General features: G+C 47.9%; 1 protein-coding gene across 2 annotated transcripts in view; it reads left to right on the top strand.

The window, feature by feature from the left end:
- BLK (BLK proto-oncogene, Src family tyrosine kinase) overlaps window positions 1–12,724 on the top strand; it is a 46,619-nt gene extending 33,895 nt beyond the window's left edge. For both annotated transcript variants that reach the window (XM_074153753.1, XM_074153752.1), the window contains exons 7-13: window positions 1,937–2,086; window positions 2,575–2,727; window positions 3,366–3,545; window positions 4,129–4,205; window positions 8,659–8,809; window positions 11,435–11,566; window positions 11,937–12,724. In XM_074153753.1, the coding sequence (XP_074009854.1) occupies window positions 1,937–2,086; window positions 2,575–2,727; window positions 3,366–3,545; window positions 4,129–4,205; window positions 8,659–8,809; window positions 11,435–11,566; window positions 11,937–12,145 (1,052 nt within the window). In that variant the 3' untranslated portion in view covers window positions 12,146–12,724. The remainder of the gene's footprint in view (window positions 1–1,936; window positions 2,087–2,574; window positions 2,728–3,365; window positions 3,546–4,128; window positions 4,206–8,658; window positions 8,810–11,434; window positions 11,567–11,936) is intronic.
- Window positions 12,725–16,920: the final 4,196 nt, after the last annotated feature.

The raw sequence follows: 16,920 nt of genomic DNA, 5'->3' as shown, positions 1-16,920 counted from the left end.
GTGGACACATCCTTAGTATGTGGTTGATTGACTTTGTTGCATGGAAAACAAAGCTCTGGGATATTTTGTCCCTTTAGACTATAGTTAAGGTCTTACTTTCTGATAATTTTACTTTTTTCTCCTGTTTCCCACCTCACGTTACTGAGGAGCACTGCGGGGAGCACTGATCAAACCCCAGGGGATTTCAGTAGACCCCCAAAATGGAGAGTGTACAACCATCCTGCTGTTCTATTATGGTTTTTGATTGATGGTTTCACACATTCTTAGGTGTCCGTGAAGGAAATAAAACGCTGAGGCAGTTGTTAGCAGATATTCTTGAACATACTGGAGGTGCTCTAGTGCAAAAAGGCTCTTGAGCCTTGAGACTCCCAAGCTAACCATAGAAGGAGAAACCTAAAATGTACAGAGGCAGTGATTGCACAGGGAATCAGGAAATCAGAAAGCTTTGTGGTTCCTGAGTGAGGAGTTCACAGCCTCGGTGGTGGCCGGCTTTGGTGACAGCACCTTAACACAGGGTTAAGGAGCTCCTATCCCTCCAGCTTTTGCTTCTGTTCTCACCCTTACTGATATGAGTTATGCCACCAAACCTCAGTCTGGTCTCTGTAGAAAGCGAGTCCCCCCAAAACGACTGCTCGCACTTAGAAAAACCTTAGACTCTCCCAAATTCTGTTTGTAAAAACTTATAATCTCTGCAACTGAGCAAATATACACAGAGGTGGGTCTTCTTTTGTCACTTTTTAAAAATGCAAATGTTTTCCAGCCCTGGCGTAGGGAACTGCTGGTGCTGCGATGGAGAAACACCAGCCAGTGAGTGTTAGATGTTGGTAAATTCCCCTTGTGTGTGGGATTTTGGGGTTTCAGAGTCACTGTGGAAGGCCTCACTTCTGCTTATGATCCTACATGACAGATTCATGCTTTTTAAACATATATAGATCTGCCTTTTTAAGCATTAAAAAAGGGCAACCTATCAACCCAGGTGACGTATTAGACTTTTCACAGCCCAGCAGGCTTGTAACAACTTACTCCGGAAATGTGATCCAGACAAAAGGGAAAAAAACCCCACCATTGCTAAGCTGTATTGAAATTTGCACTGACATAGGCTGGAAGTTGCTGCTCTGTAGCAACATCTAGTGATGTTTTTGTGCACAAAAAAAAACCAACCCCGTGCTTTAGATTACAAACCCATTATAAGGAGAGAACAGCAGGTTGGAGCAATAGATCGTTGAGTAGCTCCCTTGAGGTCAAAATGCATCTGACTGTAGATGTGAATCTAGATTTGGTTTAGTCACAGTGACAGGTTTATGGCTGATCAAGACAATTCTCCTGACTCCCCCTTCTGTACTCCCAGCTGAACCAGTGACCTTGGCACAAGGGTTATAGGGGACAACAAGGGCACAGGAACTTTGGATAACGCTGAGAAGGGACACGTATCTCTCTGCCTTATGTCTCCCACTAACTGAAATTCTGGTTGTGCTGGCAGGGTGGTTTAGCTCCTTGTCAGTCCTGTGTTTGTACAAACTGGTGAGGCTGCTCTTGTTTGTCCAGATGAGGTGGTGGGATTGAGAGAGCTCAGATGGGAGATGTGGAGCTGTGAGAAGCCCATCATGACCTAAGGAGTGTCTGATTGCTCTGGCTGGAGATGTACTATTGATTGCCATATTGCTTCCTCGGGGCTGTTGGCCATGGTATAGGCAGGTCTTACTCAACCAAGCCTTGAAAGGCCCAGTTAAGCTCTGATGAACCTTTGACCTCTCTACTTGCCTTGGAGAGAGGGAAATTTGTAGCTTTGCAGTCTGGTGGGACTTGCCCTGAGAAGGCATTAACAAGGGCTGGGAGAGGTGTCTGCAGCTGCAGGCAGGCAAGGGAAGAGGATGTAGCTGGTCCCTGGGTCAGGTCCTACTTGTCCTCACAGCTCCCTCTTCTGCTCATTCTCCAGGTGCCTATTCCTTGTCTGTGAGAGACAGCGATGCTGCTCACGGGGACATCATCAAACACTACAGGATCCGCTCCTTAGATGGCGGGGGATATTACATCTCCCCCAGAATGACTTTCTCCAGCTTGCCAGAGCTAATCCATCATTACAGCCGTAAGTTGTTTGTCTTCCCTAATGGGTTTGTCTCCTGGCAGAAGGTGGGCATGTGGACCAAGAGAGGACAGGCTTACCACCACCATCACTCCATCCACTCTCATGGGCAAGGTGTGCTTCTCCAAGCAGAACTTGGGCACCCATGTACTATCTTTCATCCTAGGGCATTGTGAGGGTGAGCTCTGCTCACAGCTCTATAACCAGGGAAGGTCCCCCATCAGGAAAGGAGAGAGATGAATGTTGAAGGGATGCTTGGGAAGCAGGCTTTGGACTTGCGGGGCAGGAGAACTTTCTCCTCTATGACTCCTTTGGAGCTTTTTCCTGTCACTGAGTCTATTCTGGATGCCTTGATCCCTGCGGCTGAAACACTTGTGTGGTTGTGGAGGTTTCCCTTGAGTTGACAACTTTTTCCTGGCACGTGTAGATGGAGGAGGAGGAGGTTAGCTCTGCCATCCCATTGAACTCTTCTGTGCTTCATCCTCACACAGAGAAAGGGGATGGCCTCTGTCAGCGGCTCACAGTTCCCTGCATATCCCTGGTTCCCCAGAGACCCTGGGCACAGGATGAATGGGAGATCCCACGGGAGTCTTTGAAGCTTGTGAAGAAACTTGGCAGTGGGCAGTTTGGGGAAGTGTGGATGGGTAAGTATAATTCCCCCCCGTTCCAGAAATAGTGTCACCTGGGTGACAATATCCCACTTTTTCTGCTTCCCTGTTCCACTTTATAACCCAGATCTGAATCCCTTATGCCTTCCTGCCCACTGCTAATCAGCGGGAGAGGAAATGGGGTGAGCTCAGCTTCCTTTGCTGTCCTCTTTGTGGTTGCTTGTTGTTTTGGAAATTGAGATTGTGGACAGGACCAGACTGAGTTGACATCCTGACTGCAGTGTCCTGGCTTTTTCGATGGCATTTGGGTTGTTTGAGAACCCAGCTGGTGGGAGGTCCCAGGGGTTTCACCTAGAAAAAGTCTTACAGGGCTGTGAGTAGTGCATGAGGATGGGCTCATCACATGGGTGTCCACCACCCAGAGCAGGAATTATCCCAGATGAAGCCACGTGGATTACAGTTGTGCCATGTCTCTCCCTTCTCCTCTTACACCTACTGGTTTCCCAGAGCCCACTGGCACTGAGATTTTCCATTTATTTCTTGTTGGGAGATTGAGAGTTGTTGCTGTGTTTTTTCTGCTCCCTCATCCACAAGCTCTTCTGCTCTTTATTGCATGGCCTGATAGAGCCTGTAGAGAGGCCAAAATTCCTCAATGCATCCTTATCTCTCTGCAGGCTACTACAAGAACAACATCAAGGTAGCTGTGAAGACCATGAAGGAGGGCAGCATGGATCCTGATGCCTTCTTGGCAGAGGCAAACTTGATGAAGAGGCTCCAGCATAACAAACTGGTCCGGCTGTATGCAGTAGTCACAAAGCAGCCTATCTACATTGTGACAGAGTACATGGCCAATGGTAAAGAGCCTCATTGAGTGTTTTGTTGGGTTTCTGCAAAATTAGGTCAACGGGATGGCTGGTACTCCCATCATAATGGGGGTGGAGAGGAGGGCGTTGTACCAAATCTGTAAGCAGAAGGACTAAATGATCCACAAGTTTGTTTCTAGTACTGGAAGGGACCTTCTGGGCGATTAAATTCTGCCTCTTGTGGTCTCATATTTCATAAGATACTTCACAACATGGTAATGCTTCATTAGAAGAGTATTTACAGTTCTCATCTCCACTGCTCCTACTGGAATTTTGTTTCAGCTTTTTACTCCCCTCATGGTGAAATTGTCCTTTATTTTGCCCCTCTTGTCCATAAGTCTTTGAGCGATGAATGCCCAGCAGTTTGCAAAAGGTCTGTGTGAAATAGAACACAAAAAAAGGACTGCATTTGTGAACTTTCCTAATGGAAGATGCTCCAGCAAACACCCATTGTGGTTTCTCGGATTTTCTCAAGGATGCAGGCAGATTTGTTGCATATATTCTGAGAAGACCCAGGGAAAACAAATGTATAGGCTTATACAGGAGAGTTACAGCAGTCTCTCCTCTTTTGCAGGGTGTTTGCTGGATTACTTGAAGACAGAAGAAGGAAGCCAACTGAATCTCCCCAAACTCATTGATATGTCTGCTCAGGTGAGTGAACAACCCCTGGGAAACAGACTCGAGACTGTGATTTGTTATTGCCTTGGTGAAATGCTTGCAAGTCTGAAGTCTGTCAGAGCGTTGATTTCGTGGAGAAAAACAGCACCTCCTGGTGTGCTCACTCAGGGTTTCTCTCTCAGCCCTCTCGCCTTGATGTGCTCGTCAGCTCAGCAATGCTCTGCTGGCCTCAGGACAGCCTCTGGGGAACTTAGTGCCATGCTAGAGAGCTGGGGTTTGGTTTTTGGGTTTGTTCTGTTTTGTTTTATTTTGGTGGGTTTTGTTTGGTTTTGTTTTGTTTTGTTTTCTGCATTACTGAGCAGAAAATATGTTTGTGTCGCTTTTTACCAAAAGGAAGAAAAAGCTCAACAAAGAGGCTTTCAGTGTAGACACATGCTGGCTTTAAGCAGTTCTTCCCTTCTCGTGATTAGGCTTAAAGGGTGTTCTGACCCTCAAATCTGGGAATATTGCTCCTTATGAGAACAAACTTTTCTCTCTGCAGGGTCATTTCCTTCTAAGCATCCCCAGGCTGTGAATGTTAGTAGTTGCAGCTGCACCATAACGTTTTAGTCCAGAAGTGAATCTAAACTCAAATGGGTCAAATTCAGGTAAACTGAGACCCGGAGTGGCAGCATCTTGGCAACAAGTTGTACTTGAAAGACGAGGTTAGCAAAATCATTCTGCTTTGGTCCTGGCCAGCTGTTGACAGAGTTTGGCTCACCCAGAGCAGAACTAGGTTGATTTTGGAAATATTGGAAAAAAGCCATGAAGCATCAGTGTTACCGCTGAATACAGTTATTTTGATGTGCAGGTCTGGGATTTACCCATAAGATCACTTGGCCTCTCTGGGTCAAAGCAAGCCCGAGCAAACAACATATAAAGGCTGGTCACTTGGTTCCAGCCATCATACAGACTTATTTTATAATGTAATAAAAACTAGAGAATCTTAATATTTGAGCAACTGTTATATATAGTGAAAGATTTTCCTTCTTCCTTTAATCAAGATGAAAGGATTTAAATACTTTAATTTTTTATACTTTATATACTTTATATACTTTAAATACTTTAAAGCACTGTCCCCATTTTTATTTTCCTTTAGACCCCTGTGAAGGGGGCAGAGGAACACATTTCAGTCCCTTCCCTCTTCACTAGTGAAAAGTCTTCCATAACTGCAGCTTTTATTTGTTGTCTGTGAGAGGTTATGGGGCCAACAGCATCCTCCCTGTTTAGTATCTTTCCCTTAATTTCTTTCTTCTTTCCCTCTTTCTCTTTTTACCTCCCCATTTCCCCCCCATTTTTTCATTCTTTTGTTCCTTCTCTCAAAAGGTAAAGCCTGTTGTTTGTATTCAATTCCTGCTGATAAGCAGAATATTCCAAATTCATCCATAACACAGAGCCCCTGGGTTTGGTGAGAGTGCTGCTCCAGAAATTAGCTTGATGCATTTCTATGTAAGAGGAAAGTGCTGTAGCCAGAGGAATCTGCGCTCAACTACAGTCACAGGGGTGACCTGGAGCAAAGCTGTTGGCCAACATTATACCCAGCTTTGAGGCAGGGACAGCAGAAGCCACGAGTACTCATGTTTTTATTTACCACAACATTATAACTTGCATTGAGCACGAGGAATAATGAAGAATTTCCAGGCAGGTGTGTGGAGGCGTCTGGGAAGAGGTCAGTGATCTTGTCTGTCCCAAGCACGAGGGTGGTATAGGTTGGACAACACAATGGCTGCAGGAACCCTTGGGACAAACCTGTCACAGGGCAACCTCATGCAACCAGACCTCCTCTCCAAGTTTGGGTTGAAGAGTTGAATATGATCACATAGCATGGCCTGAGCTGGCCAGAATCCTATCCACTACAATGGTCAAATAGTGGGTTGGCCCCCACTACAATGGCCCACAGTGGGTACCATCACTGGATGTGAAGGAGATCTGGCTGTGACATCCGTCACCCCATTGATTGCCAGGGTTGATTCGGCTGATCTGGCTGGCTAGGCGGGTGTCCCCTTCCTCCCTCACCACTCCATGTGCGTCCCTGCTGAAGCTGCACGCTCAGTCGAAGAGGATGACCTTCCTCAATTGAGACGTACCGTTCATCGGTCAAGGGTACACGGTAGCTGTGCTCCCCTGCTAGAACCTCCAAACAAGCTCTGTGATCACCCGGGTTGACCAGTTACACATGGACATCACCTCTCCACAGACACCTGGAAGCACTCACCTGCCCTACACACTCTTCTCACATCCCTCCACGCTCTTTCCAGCATCCTGCACCACATGCCACTTCCAGGACAAAGTTGAGGTTGTTCAGCTTGGAGAAGAAAAGGCTCTGGGGAGATCTTATAGGAGCCTTCCAGTACCTAAAGGGGGCCTACGGGAGAGATGGGGAGGGATTCTTTAAGAGCGAGTGTAGCAATAGGATGAGGCAGAATGGTTTTAATCTGAAAGAGGGGAGATTTAGATTAGATCTCAGGAAGAAATTCTTTGCTGTGAGGGTGGCAAGACCCTGGCCCAGGTTGCCCGGAGAAGCTGTGGCTGCCCCATCCCTGGAGGTGTTCAAGGCCAGGTTGGAGGGGGCTTTGAGCACCCTGGTCTGGTGGGAGGTGTCCCTGCCCAGGGCAGGGGGTCGGAACTGGATGATCTTTAAGGTCCCTTACAACCCAAACCATTCTATGATTCTATGATTCTATGATAGTCAAACGTAGATCAAACCCCCACACCCTAGCAACATCATAACCCGCACAAGCCACCCTCAGCACCTTGGGTAAAAAGGATTTTTCCCATCCGTCAAGACATGGGTGTCAATCGGAAGGACAGCTTTCATCGCTCCCACCCCCCAGGGCAGGGATTCAAACACGGCAGCTCCCGGAGGAGGGAGAGGAAGAAAAGGGCAGTCTCTCAAGCTATTTTGCTATCTATTCATCTGCGGTGTTGGGATGACATCACGGCCCAACAGGCACCCAACCCTCTCGAGCGCAATTTTGGATCCAATAGCATCCGTCGGAGTTAAAATTAGAAAACTCTGGGCCGATGCGCTTGATCCTGTGGTCAGTCTCGGGGGTACATGCTTGAAAGCACGCTTGGCTGGGACGGGCCCATCGCCGGGTACTATCTCATTAACATCAGGACAGGAAATTACATCAATTCTTCCATTTTCCACTGCAGCAAACAGCACTTGCGCTGAAGGGGTGTTGACACAGGTTAGAAATGCAGCATTGGAAAGTATGTGTTAGTATCCTGTTTGAAACCACATGTAAGACGAGATGCTGATGTGAATCTGTATGGAGTGGAAAATTGCTCTGCCCTCACCCACAGGCACATAAAAGCTTTAATATGCACTAACCATTATTAGCAAGGGGTTGCGTACATCCACTCGCCCTCCTGATAAAGGCCTAACCCAAATCTGAGACTCGACTGATAGAGCAATTTTGCAATCTCTTTTTTTTTTTCTGTATCTCTCAGCACCCGGCAATAAAAGATTGCTGCCGTCATTTATAGGGGTTCGTCACACACCGGGCACCTCCCCGGGGCTGCTCCCTGCTCCAAGGAGCTAGACAGAGAAAGATGATACTGGGAGCAAGAACCTCCCAAAGTAAAGTTTGGAGGGGTTTGGAGAAGTCAGCGCATGTTCAGGACAAGGGATTTGTCCAGGGATATCCTCTCTATCCCATCATATTTCCATGAATAGCTGGGTTTCCTGCTCTATTGCATCCTGTAGGTATCAGAGGGGAACTGTATTGTGTCCTGGGTCCTAGTCTGGATCCAGCGCAGGGAAAGAAAATGCCAGTCTCAGAAAATACCAGTCTCAGTTTTACGGTGGAGGGATCTCCTCCCCATCCCAAAGCAGACCAGTGAGGGAGAACAGAGGAGGTTGCTGAAGAACATCTAGTTGTCCTAGATCTGGACTTTGCTACTGTGACTGAGGGACAGATGAGCTCTTTGAGTGTTTTGTTTTTTTGTTGGTTTTTTTTTTTTCTTTTTTTAATTCACGTATTTAATCTGGAGTGTTTGTGATTAAAATCCCAACTAGAGGGGAGAGTCTTGTGGCAGAAACTGGGAACCCAGTGATGTGGCTTCAGATTTGCTTTGACTCTGTGCCTTGCTACAGACACGACTCACAGCTGTAACTTCTGAGCAAAACAGAGAGTGATGTTTCTGTTCTGCTTCACTCGGCTGCTTAAAGCTTTTGGAGGCCGAGTGCATGCTGGTAGAGCTGCATATATCCATATTTACATGGGCAGTATCTATTTGTCTATGTATGTGTCCATCTACCTGTTTATCTCTCTGTCTGTCCATCTATCTGTCCATCCATGGAGCGTGTATGCACGTCCATGTATGTAGAGGCAACCCTATAAACATGCTGTACTTTCATAAAGATGGGTAAGATGCAGGCAAGCTCGCTTGTTGTCATGGGGAGGTGACTGATGAAGATGGGCTCTTCTTCCTCTCCAAGGTGGCAGAGGGAATGGCATACATCGAGCGCATGAACTCCATCCACCGCGACCTGAGAGCCGCCAACATCCTCGTCTCAGAGACACTCTGCTGCAAAATTGCTGATTTCGGCCTGGCCAGGATCATCGAGAACGAATACTTGGCACAGGAAGGTGGGTGTCGTTCCCAGCTTTGCTTCACCAACACATTCCCTTTATCTCCAGCCCTCCTGCCACGCAGACGCGCCAAGATATGAGGTCTCCAAGGGTTGGGCTGGGACCAGGCATGGGGCACCACTGCCTATGGGGTGAGACCAGAGCCCCCAGTTCTCCTCCTATCAGCACCCAGGCAGAGCAGGCAAGAGAGCCAAAAGTGGGGTCCCAGGAGAGGGAGCAGCACTTGGGGACAGTAAAAAGTAACTGAGGTTGGCAGAGGGAAATGGGAAAAATGTATTTTAGCATCATGGAATCACGGAATTGTCAGAGATGGAAAGGACCTCTAGAGATCGTCTAGTCAAACTCCTGGGGGAGTCCTGCTGAATCTCAGGTTGTGCTACTGGAGGAATTTGACCTCTACTAATGAAAACTTCTGCCTGTGCCTACATGCTCACAGTAGGCTGGTCTGAAGGGAAGGAAATAGCAGTGTAACTCAGTCACCGCGCACCACGGGATGGCAGAGGGGAGCTGGAGACATGAATCTGGAGCTAAATGCATTTTCCAGATGTCCCAGGCAATCCAAGCCCAGACCAAATCGGGTCCTTTCAATAACAGAGAGACAAGTTGGCAGGGGTTTCTTATGGGAACAGAGTACCTTGAACATCTAAAACAAAACAAAACAAAACAACCTTCCCCAAACCCCCCAAAAAGACATAAACCCCCCAATATTCCCCATGTGAAATAACGTGAAATCTCCTTATGACTCCACCTGCAAAGCCAACCCCCTTGCTGGGGCTGAGTGTCTGAACTGGCAGTGGACAGAAGAGTATGACCATGAGAGGTGACAACTGGTTTGTTGATGCAGAGGTCCATCTATAGCCATACAAAAACAGGGTTAAGTGAAATTCTTCTGGTAGCAGCTTTTTCTCTGTACTTCGAGGTCAATTGTGAGATCGTGTCATTCAGGTTGCAAGGAGACTGTACAGAGCATCAGGGAAACAAGCAGGAGTAAAACAATTAAGTCTGGCATAAGTGGCACTTACCAGAAGATTTTCAGATTTTGGAAATCTGTCCACCTCTAGAATTGGGATGAAGCTAAAATTTCCCATAAAAATGCTCTAGGGAATGGAAATTGAATAGTTAATTTTTTCTTATACGATAAGAAACTTTTCTTTCCACTTGCCGTCCCAAAAATACCTTATGATACAAATTGTACCCATTCCAACATGAAAAACTATTTCAAAGCAATAAAAGCTCACAAGTGTAATTTGTGGAATGTCATGAAGGGGTACTGTGGGATTGCTGCAATTCTTTAAGACATTTTTTTATCCTTACGAGAAGTTTTGGTGAAATCAGTATAATTCTGCTAACATACCCAAAAGGGCTACAAATCCAGTGGAAAACAGCTCCTATCAGCATTTTTTCCAGCCAGCTTTAATCTGAAATAACAACTGCCCCTCTATCTACTTTGAACAATTTTCACTCCATAGATTGTATTTCCGAGCCTCGTCAGTCTACTTGTCAGAGCGTGATGTGCAAGAACAAAGGCACTTATTTCACACACTGCATTTGGGCTTTCAGTCCTGAAAGGATATATACAAATAAAAGTGTGGTTTTCTGTGCAGTTCTTGAATACGCTCAGCTCCTATGCATCAAGGTGTTTTGGGGTTTTGTTCTCTTTTTGGCCTTAGCTAACTGAAATACTGAAATTGTAATCCTATGGTCATTGCTGTCCGCAGAGTGCAAAACAAGGTCTAGGTGGATAAAATAAAATGGGACTTTATTTTTGGTTTTTAATATACATACGCAGCTCGAAGAACCAGAGAATTTATATTTGCTGTATCGTTTATGCACTTTTGCTAAAAACAGCCCCTTTCCGGTGAATGATTTTATACAGAATAAAACCCTACTGTTGTTATCCTCTAATAAATCTAAAAGCATTGGCTTTGAATAGCACAAACACATACTTTGGGCTCCAGAAACCCATTGGTTCCACATGACAAGTTGCCACCTGAAGGGCGATGGGTCTCTCCTGAGAACTACTGGATGCCCAAGGGCTGTGGCAGGCGCTGATCACTCCATCATCATGCCCTCGGCATGCACGGCGCTGGTCGGCCATCCATCCTACCATTTCTGGCTCCATTCCTGGCTCCATTCCCAAGATCCCATCGCTAAACACACAAGAGATGCAAAGGTGTTATAAGACTTCACAAGTAAAATATCTTACCTAGACTACTTATTTTTAAAATATACACATTATCGGTTACCCAATGCATTAAGTTTTTGCATTATTTGGCTTCCACCTATCAGTAACTATGGATGTTTATAAGCGTATACATGATAAAAAGTCTTTTAAGATGAAATAGCCCTGTCTGCACTGGGAAAAGAACCAAGGAAGGCAAAGAGATGCCAGGGAGAAATGACCTTTTAAGAAAAGCAGGAGATAGGGAGAAATTGCCTTCCTCTGGCCTTATTTCTGTAACTCTATAATTCCTTCAATAAGTCTCGTCACATCCCCCTGATGAAGTCAAGAGCCCACAGGACCCAGGGCTCAGTCTTTGGGAAACTGCTTGCCCATGCCCATGGGAAAGGAGGGGGATGCTGTAACCCCACCTGCTATTTCCCTTTGCTTCCTCCGGACAGGTGCCAAATTCCCAATCAAATGGACGGCGCCGGAGGCCATTAACTTTGGCGTTTTCACCATCAAATCTGACGTGTGGTCTTTCGGGATCCTCCTGACAGAAATCATCACCTATGGCCGGATCCCTTACCCAGGTACGCTGCAAATACAGGATGAGTGAGCATCAGCTTCAAAGCATCTAGAGCTGCTTTATGCTTGGAGACCCATATCCAAGTGTGTACACGTGTGCCCAGACACACACCCCTGTCTCTTCATGCTGGGTTTCCTCTCCTAGGCTCCCATGAGTCTCAGTTATACCTGTGGTGGGAAAAAAACCTGTAGGGGGGAGTCAGGGAGAGGGCAGAGGGATGGAAGGGAGAGCACAACCCTGAGGAAGGGATGGTGCCCAGATATGGCCCAGCATCATGGTCCTTCATGCCCCTCCAGCCCTGCCTGGATGGGAGCTCCACTGAGCTTCACTCCCAGGTTGCTGAAAAACTCCTGTTGGGCTGTGTTTTTCTCCAGGGATGACCAACCCCGAGGTGATTCGCAACCTGGAGCGGGGCTACCGCATGCCCTGCCCGGACATGTGCCCCGGTGAACTCTACAACATCATCCTGAAGTGCTGGCGAAACAAGCCTGAGGAGCGCCCGACCTTTGAGTACCTGCAGTCGGTCCTCGAGGACTTTTACACTGCCACAGAGAAGCAATATGAGCCAGAACCTCAGCAGTAAGCCACTGTCCCACCAGCACGTGGGGGGACATAACTGGAAGAAAGCCACTGCCCTGCACAGCCCAGTGATGGCTTTTTTCAGGCCTTTCCCTTTCTCCTGTGTGCCACCATGATGCATTTGGAGATGGGGAACGAGGGGGGACGTGAGTGAGGTGGATGCTGCCAGCTCTGTGGTTAACATGAAGACTAAAGAGACAGCTGGTATGGCTCCTTCCCCATCCACCTTGGAGGTCTGTACCCATTTTGCAGACATCACCTCTGCCATGAAGGACAGCAGACTCCTTCGTGACCTGTTCAGAGAAAGAAAAACCCCTCAGCCCTGCAACTTCAGCCCCAAGAAGAGGGGATCATGGCCGGGATGGTGGTATGGGGGAGATACAGAATATCTGCTCCCCCTTCTGATGCCACTGCCTGCAATACTACAGCTCCCTTCATGCCAGCGGCATGGGTGGGAATGTGACCTCTCTGCACCTCCTTGGGCCACACCAGGTTCCCAAGCTCTGGAGGAATCTCTCCAGGTGATGCCACCACCTCCCTGCCTCTCACCCCCCTAAGTCAATAATAAAGTACTGAATATCACCATGTTCCATTTATTTATTCAGACCCCAGAGAACAGGCCCCTGTGCTTTCCATGCCCGTGGAGGAGAAGGGGAGAGGTTCTGGGGCTCCCCGAGCAGCTCCGGGTAATGCTGGGGTGGTACGCAGGGCAGGGAGGGGGGATGCCCGGGGTGCACCCACCAACCCGGGGCACAGGAGGCCCTGGAGCCAGGAGCCAGGAGAGATGTTTGTTGTGTGGCCACGAGATGTCCCTCCTTCCCCACAAATCTGGGTGGCTCCTGCCACCCAGCTGGTGGGAGAGGAATTAAACTTCAAAATATCCCCAAAATGAAAAAAATACCCTCCCTGCTTTGCTGAGCCCTTCACTGCACAAGATCCTGATGCAGCATCATAGAATCACAGAATGGTTCATGTTGGAAGGGACCTTAAAGATCATCTAGTTCCACCCCCCTGCCATGGGCAGGGACACCTCCCACTAGACCAGATTACTCAAAGCCCCCTCCAACCTGGCCTTCAACACCTCAAGGAGGAACACCTGCTTGAACACCCCCATGGTGCATCCCGCTCTATGCCCAGCACCAGGAGGGTTCAGGTGCTCTTTCCCTGCTCTGTGGTGCATCTCTGACCCACAGCTCTGGTGGAAATGTCCAGATGAAGCTGCAGGTTGGTCTCCGTTGGTTGACTCCGCTTGTGTCAAAGGGAACAGCACTTTGCCTGACTTCAAGTATCGTATCCCTCCTTTTCAGAGCCATAACTGGGAGAAAGACCATGTACGGACTGGTTTAGCATTCACAGGAGGCCAAAGTATCTGGAGATGACTGGTTTGCACAGCTTGGAAATGTCATTCCCTGCATCCCCAGGAGGGAAAGGGACTTTAATAGCAGAAGACAGGTGTCCCAGACCAGGAAGAAGGGAACAATTTGAGATGACAGAGCCTCAGAAAACCTAGATCTAGTGGGGAACACCCTAGGATGTCCAATATGTTTTCACCAGAGTTGTGGATAGGGGTCTTTGGAGGACCTGCACCCCTCTAGGACTTCAGTTGAAGCTCAGGGTGTGAAACCTCAGGGTGTGAAAAAGAGCATCAGACACCTGTGTTCAGCAGATGGGATTCTGTCCCACCAAAATGTCCAGACCTGGAAGTCAATCAACCTCTGGCGTCTCAGAGCTCTTTTCTTATTCCACCCATAATACATCTGTTTTCCACAGCAGACCCATGGGCAGCTTCACTCCTCATAGAGGAAGGTGAAGTTTCCTCCCAAGCATTTCTGTGAGCCATCAGAAGTCATCTTCCAACTCAGCACGAACAGCTGGGGAGCAGCCGTGTGGCCAGGGCCTGGACACGGTGAGACAGATCTCTTCATCAGCAAACCTCATTCACCCATATCCATCTTCACAAACTGGTTCCTGGGCCCCGTGAACCCAGTGCTAGCAGGTCCCAGAGATAATTTAAGATGGAACAGTCTTGGTCCACTTGTTTCACGGCTCCAAGGGACAAGATGTATGTGCTATAAATATATGAACCCCGTTTTAAACAAGAAGGAAGTATTAGCCATTTATTCAATAATTACATTTGAGTTGAAAAAGCAATCTCCCTGCTTGAACTGCAGCTTGGTCTTTCACGTTTACCAGGAACTCCATGCAGGACAAACAGATTTCTATTAATGAGATGACATGCCACAAATAAATAAAAAGGAAAGATATATGATGCCTTGGCTGCAAATATTTTATTGAATTGAAAACTGTGGATCATTTGTGCTGGAGCAAACCAGGACGAAGGGTTACAGGGTGTCTGGTAAGCACTTCTGCATTGCTTTATCACCCAAGGCCAAAGAGTCAAGTATTGTAGCTCAATTTAGAAAGGAAATGGATATTTTTATGGCCAATAGCAACACGTGGCCGAGGCCAAGGTGAACACAGCAAGGAGACTGTAAGCTGTGCTTCCTCTGCACTGGCCACCGTAGCCTTTTTTTGTTCATGCTGCACAAACAATTCTTGAATTTTGTTCCCTGCCATGCTGGTGATAAATGGATGGGGTGTAGACACTCACCGGGCTGCATAGTCATGTGTGGTTCCACCATGAAGCCATTGCAGAAGCCACTGGCAGCTCTTCCTTTGCGTAGGGGAGTGGGGCTGCGGGCTGTGCCACCAACTGGAGTCTCTCCAGGGGATGGAGGGAGACCACGAGCCCCATGAGCAGCCGTGGTTTTACGCAGCAGCCACCAAACCCACAGTGAAATGGAACCCACAGCTCCACCACAGCAGAAATGAGTCAGCTGGAGAGAAAAGGACCTGTGCTCCAGTATGTATCCTGGACACATACATCAGGGACCTCAGTCAAAAACCCAGGTGAGAAGTGAGATGCTGTCTCCTGTGACCTCCAGCCCAGGAGACAACTGTAGTCCAGGGGACCAGGATGTCTCCAATGGCCCCAGCAAGCTCTGCGAGACCCCCTTCAACCCCTGTACCTACCTGGCAGCCTAAGAGGTGTCTCTTCACTGTGGGTGTGCTCCAGCCAAAGGCTCACAGGTGAGTGTCAGAGCAGGAGAAAGGAGAAAGTGACCCAGGCTCTCACATTCAGTTTGTGATTCTTGAGAGATTTGCAGCAAGGACCCTATAACTCACACAAGCAGCTTAGTTACAAGGACCTCTCTAAAGCTACCCAAGAAGAGCATGTTGTTTATTGTGTGCAAGGTGTTTTACAAGATAAGAGGCAATTTCTGCCATAAACAGAGAGTATGAACTCTCTGAATGGCCCAGAGAAGTATTAAAGGGGGTGCCGCATGATGTGTATCTTGCACATCCACCAAGATAGTCTTTTAATTTCTTCCCTAGGTGCCAGGTGGTCTTTCCAAAGACCACTGGAATGGTCTTTCCAATTCTCAGACTGAAAGATCCATGCCTCCATTATTGGTCTTTGCTACTACTTTCCCATGCAGCCTTGGTCCTGTTACTTCATCCCCATCTTTTGTCTGAAAATTCATCTGTGCAGGTAATGTCCGGTCTTCTGCTGGTGTTGAGTTCATCTGCATTACCACCCTGTTTGCAAGAGGTTTGAGGGGCTGGGGGAAAGGTTTCTGTGGTATTTTTCAGTTCTCCACCAAACAGATATGGAAATATCCCCATGGCTACAGTGCAAAACCTTCTCCAGGCAGTAGCTGGGACACCTTAGCAGAAAGTGCATGATCTGGAAACTTGGAGCCAGGGCCAGGGGGTGATACAGGCATGGAGAAATCAGCAGAGACTCAGAGGAGAGAGCTGGGAGCAAGAGGGAGAGCAAAGGAAAAACAATCAAGAGGGCAGGGCTGCAGGGAGCAGCAACATGGAGGAAATCAGGTGGCTTCTCTGATGTCTAGTAAGGTGAGGGCTCCAGCTGAGGCTTTTCCCATCACCCAGGCATTCATTGCAATGTGGATTTTCTCGTGCCTAATAAAAAGTTAAGCATAGCATACACTATAGGCTTTCCCGAATGTCTTCAGGAAGCTGGGGTAAAATCAGAGCAGGACAAGATTACCTGAGATGAAAGAACAGAACAGACAGAAGGAAAAAGATGGAGGGCACGGTCCTACCCAGGGGATAGGATAAAGGCCTAGGGCTTCTCAAGTAAGGCTCTTCTACCCTCTTCTTTCTCCCCGTGCTATATTAACACCCTGATCTGCTGGACTCTGGCTCACCCTGCAACCCTGTGAGTGCAGCACTCGGCCAGGGCAGGAGAAAAGAAGAAAAGCCCATTACAATTCCAGATCTCTGGCTAATGGGGGAGCTGGTCCCCTTTTGGGAAGGAGGATGCCCAGCAGGGAGAGGTCTGCATCTACTTTAACAGGCTGCAGCTGGATTCTGGAGCTGTGGCTTGGTCGTCTGGTGTAAAGCAAAAGCAAAGCAGTGATGTATCGAAGTCACATACTGGAAAATGAGATATTTTCAAAGCCATCCCATGATAGGCTCTTGTTTGGTCCTGAGCAGAACAGCATTGGCAGCCACAGCCTCACCAACAGTGCATGCTGGCATGTGTCAGGAGTTCAGGACCTCTCCCAGGGTGATAAAGAACCTGGCACCCTGAGGATCCAAGGGTCCCCACCCTCTGTGTGCAGGACAGGGTGCCTGGAGCTTGCCACACTGCCACCAAAAAGCAAGGCAGGGCCGCCAAGGAAGGGAGGTGGTGAGGAGTCCTCACCTTGCTCTGGTTTACCTCCACCCACACGCAGCAGAGCAAATATC

This window comes from Numenius arquata, chromosome 9 (genome assembly GCF_964106895.1).
Source record: "Numenius arquata chromosome 9, bNumArq3.hap1.1, whole genome shotgun sequence".
NCBI classification, from domain to species: domain Eukaryota; kingdom Metazoa; phylum Chordata; class Aves; order Charadriiformes; family Scolopacidae; genus Numenius; species Numenius arquata.
Note: the sequence above shows the minus strand (reverse complement) of the source record. Positions and strands in the feature narration are given on the sequence as shown.